Source organism: Cynoglossus semilaevis, chromosome 2 (genome assembly GCF_000523025.1).
Source record: "Cynoglossus semilaevis isolate Cse_v1.0 chromosome 2, Cse_v1.0, whole genome shotgun sequence".
Lineage (NCBI taxonomy): Eukaryota > Metazoa > Chordata > Actinopteri > Pleuronectiformes > Cynoglossidae > Cynoglossus > Cynoglossus semilaevis.
The window spans coordinates 5,485,695-5,493,624 of NC_024308.1; the positions used below are offsets into that span (position 1 = coordinate 5,485,695).

General features: G+C 38.2%; 1 protein-coding gene across 5 annotated transcripts in view; it reads right to left on the reverse strand.

Moving 5' to 3' along the window:
- Positions 1-6,905, reverse strand: part of tprb (translocated promoter region b, nuclear basket protein) — a 16,624-nt gene extending 9,719 nt beyond the window's left edge. For all 5 annotated transcript variants that reach the window (XM_025054145.1, XM_025054143.1, XM_025054144.1 and 2 more), the window contains exons 1-21: positions 6,731-6,905; positions 5,840-5,944; positions 5,666-5,739; positions 5,329-5,425; positions 5,126-5,229; positions 4,866-5,030; positions 4,515-4,607; positions 4,332-4,412; positions 3,942-4,029; positions 3,696-3,836; positions 3,459-3,562; positions 3,132-3,329; positions 2,919-3,026; positions 2,437-2,663; positions 2,171-2,334; positions 1,678-1,820; positions 1,148-1,296; positions 852-1,014; positions 555-689; positions 209-349; positions 1-66 (exon numbers count right to left, since the gene is read on the reverse strand). The exon at positions 1-66 is cut by the window's left edge and continues 97 nt beyond it. In XM_025054145.1, the coding sequence (XP_024909913.1) occupies positions 1-66; positions 209-349; positions 555-689; positions 852-1,014; positions 1,148-1,296; positions 1,678-1,820; positions 2,171-2,334; positions 2,437-2,663; positions 2,919-3,026; positions 3,132-3,329; positions 3,459-3,562; positions 3,696-3,836; positions 3,942-4,029; positions 4,332-4,412; positions 4,515-4,607; positions 4,866-5,030; positions 5,126-5,229; positions 5,329-5,425; positions 5,666-5,739; positions 5,840-5,944; positions 6,731-6,905 (2,721 nt within the window). The remainder of the gene's footprint in view (positions 67-208; positions 350-554; positions 690-851; positions 1,015-1,147; positions 1,297-1,677; positions 1,821-2,170; positions 2,335-2,436; positions 2,664-2,918; positions 3,027-3,131; positions 3,330-3,458; positions 3,563-3,695; positions 3,837-3,941; positions 4,030-4,331; positions 4,413-4,514; positions 4,608-4,865; positions 5,031-5,125; positions 5,230-5,328; positions 5,426-5,665; positions 5,740-5,839; positions 5,945-6,730) is intronic.
- Between the last annotated feature and the right edge of the window lie 1,025 nt (positions 6,906-7,930).

The following is a 7,930-nucleotide window of genomic DNA, read 5'->3' on the forward strand; positions in this document are numbered from 1 at the left end:
GTCTTTGGTCTTCTGGTGTAGGGCCACCTGTGTCTCCAGCTGCCGCTTTGTCTCCATCAGTTGGATCTGTGGACAAGAAAACAAGAACACAGGGGGAAACCTGGACGTTTATATTTACCCTCAAAAATAGTTATATGCCTTTAAAGATGCCCCAGGTGAAAGGCTACATTCAAACGTCCTCTACATGAATCCAGTAATCTGTGCTTACGTCCTGGTTTCTGCTCAGCATGTGTCGCTGCTCAACTTCGTTCTCCAGCCTCTTCTGTAGTTGGGAAATCTCACGCTCCTGCTTCTCCAACTGGCTGGTGAGACGCTGACGTGTGTCCTTTTCTGAACGTTCAAGGGTGGCCTGCCGTGACAGGTAACATCAGTTAATGTGTGAACGTGTTGTGCATTAAAAGGATAGTAAGACAAAATAAAAAATACAAATAATAATGCAAGATGATCAAAGACAGTCACTTAAAGAACTTGGAATATTAAAATAATCTACTGCAATGATATAAAATACAGAAACAGTTTCTGAATGACTGAAAGACGACATTGTTAAATGTCACCTGTATTGACTGGAGGTTGCTCAACAGCAGGTTCTGGCTCTGCTGTTGACCCTGGATGGCTTCTTTCTCCTGATTCAGTTTGGACTCCACCAGCTTCAGCATATCCCTCTCTTTACGAAGGCTCTCAGCATATCCCCCCTCTCTTTACGAAGGCTCTCAGCATAGCCCTAAGACGTAAGAAGATATAGTTTCAGTTAAATTTTATTTATTCTTTTTTTTCAAATACAATGACCTCACGGCCGTTTCCCTCAGGCAACAGAAAAAACAACTAAGAAAACAGTGAAATAAAGGATGAACCTCAGCCATGGTGAGTTTCTCCTTGGCAGCTCTGAGATCTTCATTCAGCGTGTGGACAGTCTGCTCCTGCTTCTGTGCAGCAGCAATCATCTTCTGTTCTTTCTCTCTGAGGGAGGAAATCTCTTTCCTGTAGCCTTCAACATTGTCCTGCAGCATCTCATACCTGATGAGACGAAAATCAGATCTAGTCAGAATCATCTTGTTGCAATCAGTGACTTTTGGTTTTGCTTAAATATATACAGTATATAAATAGATAAATAATGATGACCCCTTAGATGGCATTGCTTTGTTCACACCTTTTGGAGGCAAACTCCAGCTGGGTGGTTATTTTAGCATTCTGGGAGCGGAGGTCAGACAGCTGCTCCTGAAATTTCTCGTTCTGTGCAGCCAGGGTCTTTTCACTCTCTGCTCTCTCCTTTTTATAATTGGAGAACACTTCCTGCAACTGAAGAGCCAACAATATTACTATTTTTAAAATAACATGACATCTGTGAAATGTTGGACTGAACATTGGCACAATTTCTTTTAAAAATATTTTTCATAGCAATATTTGCATCATTTGGATTTGTCACAAATAAAAACAGGTGTAAAACACATGCATCTTTTTGTCTTTCCGTTGCAGCAACAAACAGAAAGAATATTCTATCTTCATTTTATGATTAATCTGGATTAACAGTGATTAATCAGATTTTATTTAACTGAGTTAAGTCTAGATGTCTAAGTAAAGATATACTGACATCTAGTGGAATATTATGAAAAACAACATTTTCATCTTCAGCAAAAAAAAAAAATTTTTTTTGTTGTTCATATTTAAAAACAGTCTCACCTGTCTCAGTGCTGCCTTGGCCTCTACTGCCTCAGCAGACTCTGTCGCCATAGACACAAGAGCAGTGGGAGTTCCCGTAGTAGGAGTGGTTGCAGGTGAGCGTCGAGGTGTGGAGGTCAAGGAGAACTCATCAGGTGGTGGACCTTAAAAAACAAATTACCAGTAGTAAATAAAAAAATATAAAATATGCATTCATTCACATGTACATATTTGTGCACAGAGAAATACAAATAAACATATACTGTATACTGTATATACTTACAGACATAAATGTATATATATATTGACATCTATGAAGACATAAACACATACATTCATGAAAAGGCACTCATTTATTAAAATACATTTAAATTACTCTGAGTTCTTGTAGCAAATTATAAAAATGGCTTAGACCACCTGAATCAAAAACAAACATTTATCAAACGGAATATCATGTATTTTGTTATTCTGTAACTTTTGATTCATGCTTTACGTGTGTGTGTGTGTGTGTTACCCTGCTGAGGGAAGGTGACTCCAGTGGCCTGAGCCAGCAGCACACGGTACATGTCCCGCTGCCTCACGATGGACTCGGTCATTTTTATATGTTGGCTGCGTTGCTCCCTCAGGGACTCGATCTCACCCTGGGCTTTCTCCAAACACTGCTCTAGCTCACCATGCCTGTAACATTACAACAATGTAGTTGTAGTGTTTGGTCAGGAATGTTTAGACTTAATGAAAGGCTTTTACATTTTTTGTTAAAGGAAACCAATCATGACTAACTTGTCGTGTGTGGCTTCAAATTCTTCCTTCTCTTGGGAATCACTCAGTTCTCGAAGGGCCACCAGGAGACGTTGGTTCTGCTTCTGGAGCTCCTCCACACTGCGGAAGGTCACCAAGTGCTGGCTGATGACCTCTGAGGTGCTGCTGACGTCGGCCGAGCTCAGCTCCTCTTCATGGAGCACGTGGTTCCCACGGGCTTCCTCTAGTTCAACAAGAAGCACACGCACCTGTCAGGAAGGAAAAGAATCAACGTTTAAATAATTCACATGGACATAATCATGTGTCAACCTGTAGGAATAATGTCATGGCAACTTCTTGTCTTACACACAACAACTAAATGAAGAGATTTTGTAGCGGGACAAGGAAAGGAAATAATGAAAATATTAGTTAACTTAATACGTTAAATTTAGATTACATAAGAACATTAAAGTAGTTTTCCTATTGCACTAATTAAAATAATAAAACAACAAGAGAAAACCCACCTGCTGAGCCATGTCTCCCAGCTGTAGTTCACACCTTTGATTGTCTCTTTGTAGTACAGAGCAACGCTTGTTGGCTTCATCTGAGTCTTTCTGGAGTCGATGCACTTCCTGGGAGTTGCATTAATGTCCATGCAAAAACAAAATAAGGATTAATGAATGAAAATGCATAAAGTTTTAAATCAGAAGGGGTTGTGTTACAGTTGAGTTGTGCACCTTAACAGCCTGCTCCAGTTTGGCAGACAGGCTGGCCACTGACTTCTGCATGCGCTCATGTTCGTCCCTCTGTCGTTTGAGGATGGGAGCTTTGGTCTCCACCTCCTGCACTATGTCGTCCAGATACTTGTTGACTCGCTTGTTTTCCAGACGCTCCAACTGCAGCTGCTCCTGACTCTCCACATATGCAGTGTACAGCTGGAAAAAGATGTCGAAAATAATCCTCATAAGTATAAACACATTTAAAAAAAAACAAAATCCATTAGGAATGTTTTCCCAGATAACCAAAACAAGGTTTTTTGTGATTTGAATTTGAGCTGCACAAACCTCCGTTAGCTTCATGTCAGGTTTGATCTTGGACACAGCAGCTGCTGTTGGTGACATGGTTATTATTTGCTCTTCTGTCAACATGGATGTTGTGGCGAGAGGACCTGGACCAAAACACATGATCAATCAGTTCTGTCATCATTTAAAGATCATCCAACATTGTGGATACATAAAGCTGTTTGTAAAGTTTACTCCCCAGGCTGTAAAGAAACAAAAACGACCTTCAGACTAACTGACCTCTAAGTTTAGAACTGGACAGCAAATCGTTAGCATTGTCCAGCTCTTTCTCCAAAGCCTGGATCCTCTCCTTCAGTTCACCGACAGTCTTCTCTGTGGCTCCATCGATCTCTTGTAACTTCTCCTCCAGGGCCTTGTTGGCTGTAGGGGAGACAGAGAATCCAAACAGTAAAGTACTAAATAAAGAGTACGTCAATGTTACAAATACACAGTGTTTTGTGTGATTTCTCAAACACAGTATCAAACCTTCTCCAGCCTCCTTCAGAAGTGTATGCAGCTCCTCCACAGCCCTGTTCAGCTCCTCACTTTTAGACTCAGCATCTGCTGCTGCTCCCTGGAAGAACAAAAGTCAATGCCATTATAATATCTAATGTGTGTATGGTTTTCATACGTGCAGTTGTAATCATTATCAGATTGGACATAAAGCCATCGTTATGCTGTGATACCAAAATATGTTTAAGAATCGAGTCCAGTTGATTAATGTTCATGTCATATCATTGACAAAGCAATCAATGTTATTGATAAAAATATATAAACTTGAATATTTTGAAATCTCCACAGGTTTATCAGTGAAATTTGAATCAGTCACAGCAGCAAAGTGTTTGTTTGTGTACACACTTCCACATATATACATACCTTGTACAGGTTAGAAAGCTTAATATTTGCATTCAATTCATTCCTTAACTTTTGCTCCATGGTCGCATGTTGGTCCTTGGCCTAAATTGAGCAAATATGGAATTAACAATAAATAAATAAATAACAACAACAATTTAAAAAATGTTGAGGTAAAGCAGCAACAACGAAAAAAACTCTGCATACTTCTTTTAGTGTACTGATCATGTCCTCGTTCTGTTTCTGAAGGTTCTCATTTGAATTCTTCAAACTAGACACTTGGTCTTGAAGTCGGATTAACTGGGAAGAAGAGAAAAACATATTTACAAACACTAATGGTTGTAAGAAGCAACATAAGAGTTTAAATTAGGAGTGTACAGGAGTGTGATACAAACCACTTCATAGTGTCATTCTATTGACTTTAATTACTTAAATAATTGCATGACCTGCTACAGATGTGAAATAAAAATAATAAATAAAGAATAAATAAACCAAAGAATGTCAATTGTGAAATAAAAATAATAAATAAAGAATGAATGTCAACCAGAAGAGTCTTACCTCATCATCTTTATTTTCCAGGCTGCATTTCAACTCCAGGATCTCATTTCCTTTCTGTCTGGAGAGATTGAGCAGCTCCTCGCTCTTTGCCTTCAGCTCCTCATTCAGCCAAGAGATCTGACCATTTAGAAGCTCCTTCTCTTGTTCCATGCGTCGCTCTCTGTACTGTATTGACAAATGATGGAACATTTTTTTAAGAAACTACTTCAAAACCCAACAGCTAAAGCAGATGATGAAACTGTGATAACACTGGGACTGACTTTGATGTTAACTTCTGCCACCTCCAGCTCGTCCAGCTTCATCTTAAGAGTCATCTTAGAAGTGCTGACCTCCACCAACTTATCATTAAGCTGTCGGAGATCAACTGATGAAAAATTTAAAAAAAGAGTCAATTGTCTTTATCAAAGTTTGCATAAAGAAAAAATAAAGAAAACTACTTTGTTACATCTACTTCAGCCAGTACCATTGGCATGCTCTACTTCCAAGGATCTCCTCTCAAGAATTCGCACCAGATCTCGTTTTTCTGCCTCCAGCTCCTCTTTGGCTTTGGACAACAGGGTCTGAGAAGCATGAAATAATGATGTTGACTCCTGAGGCAGTGATATAAGGTGCAAGGGAACTTTGAACTTGAAATTAAATACAATTTGAACTTTAATAATAGATTCATCTTCATCAAATTTCACTTTTGCACATTGCTGTGAATTTTGCATAATTTACCCTAAATGGAATACATGTACATATTATGAGCAATAACATGACAAATGTGTGACAGTGACCACCAGTGTCTCTGCTTCTTTTACCTGCTCTGCAGACAGCCTCTCTTGGACAGATTCATATTCCCTGTTTTTCTCACGCACATTTTTAATTTCAGCCTCTGAAAAACAAACAGCCCAAATATTTAAGCATGATAATCCAACCCACACATGCCCAAAAGGGTAAGTTCAGTTATATAGTTTGAATACATTTAGTCTCACCAAGCTTGGTAAACTCTTCTTTAAGTTTAGAATGTTCTTGGGTCTGGGACAAAAACTCTTCCTGGCTCCGGGAAAGTTGTTGTACTTTTTCGAAGAACTGTTGTTCTGTATGTGAAAGGACACAAAACAGATGTGTTTAAAGTTACTTTTGACTTGCAAACAGACTGTACAAAAAAACAAAACGAAAGATTTGCATTTGCTATCAAATACAGTAGAAGAGACGTGTGCTCAGACACCAAGAGAAAAAAAAACTCAGCTATTCCATATAAAAAGCATACGGTATATAATAACAATACAGAAGAAACGTTGACATAATTATTTATTTTATGGCCATTTAAAACTATACGTACAAGTTGTTAAAGAAATTAAGTTATTTAAAACCAAATTCTGTCTGATTTCCTACTCATGGTGCTTATGAATTAAATTGGAGGGTCAAAAAATACACAGACAGACAGACAGTTATGTCGGAGCTAAGGCTGAATTCTGCTACATGGGTTTGTAGGGTTTTGTGGCTACATGAGTTACATGAGTTATTTGGGATGTGACGATAAGTTATACTACATTTCTGCTAACTAATACTGATGATTTATATGGCCATTATGGTGGTTATTAGGATGTGGATTAACTCAAGTAGGACGCCACTGAAGGCCTAGATGTCAAATACACTGTACGCCGTTTAGGTTTAAGTAACTTTAATTTTAACGAACCCGATAGAACTTACTATGAATCTTTTGAAAATATAAATTGACGCACAAATCAACAAGAAACGTAAAACACGCGTGTGCGCTTCGAGATGTTTTGAACTAAAACTTTGCTGTTTAGCAACATGCTTCCATAGGTCAGTCAAACACTTTAGCATCGTAAACTGCGATAATAAAGACGTTAGCTTACCGCTGTCGACACGAAACTGCTCCTGGTGCGCCTTTAACGAGTCGATCTCATACTGGAGATCTGACAGAATCCTCTCGAGTTTATTTTGGGCCGCTTTTGGAAGCTTGGATAACTCTGAAGCCTCCACCTCTTGCAGCAACAATGCCGCCATGTTTTCCAACCTTACTTCGAACATGCGCAGAGGCGGATATGAAAAATAAACGCTACTGGTGCATCATGGGAAATGTATTTTTCTTCGATGATAGCTTCAAATACGCGGTTAAACCGTTCACCAACAGCGGAAGCCGCATCGTCAACGTGAAGTTTATGCTGCGTCTTACAGCAGGGGCCAAGCTTTTTATGATTACGCTCAAATGAGTATTACTGCTAAAATATTTGATTGTTTAAGATCTCTGGACAGAAGATGATGTAAAGCCTTTGTAGCAGGTATGACTGTTCACGTACGCTTTAAGCTTTTGTAGGTGTCCTCTAAGGAGGCTTTTCATGTAGTATTATGTGTTTGTTGTTTTCCTTGTGTATTTTAAGTACATATTGCAAATTGCATTTTGAAATGTGATATCTGAGTCGCCACCAGGGTGCGCTGTGACACCGTTTTCTTTACGACCGCACACAGCCTTAGTCTCTGGAACATACCGCGTTAGTCTACTGTATTTTTTATTCAAAAAGTTTTGAGTGTTGAAAACATTTATTCATTTATTACATTTTCGACAAATGACAAAAATAATTATGGCTAAACGACAGAAACATTGAATCTACCAAATTTTAATTTAAATGTGTTTAGTTATTAGATATCCTTACTCACTAGTTCGTTCTGTTTACGCGTTTCAAGTGCTGTGTAGTACAGAAGAAGTTTAGTAACTCTTACGTCCGACATACTGATATAGTTCCTGTGTTACAGTACATTTTAAATAACATTATAAAACATAATAAATTAATTACACTGCCTATGTTTAAAAAAAATCGGTAACATAAGTAATTTATGATGAACATGAAGTGATCTTAACAAGTTGAGGCGTTCACTTACAGTTCGACGTTCTTTAAAAACGATCCGTTGATTTGCCGTAAAAAGAACAAATGTAAATGGTTTAAAAGTTTTGACGAATTTCTATTGATTTTTAAAAATTACTTTTCATTGTAATTAATTTAACTGTTTTAAATAAAATGTCATTTTAACTCTTACCCTTGTTTTATATTTAACTT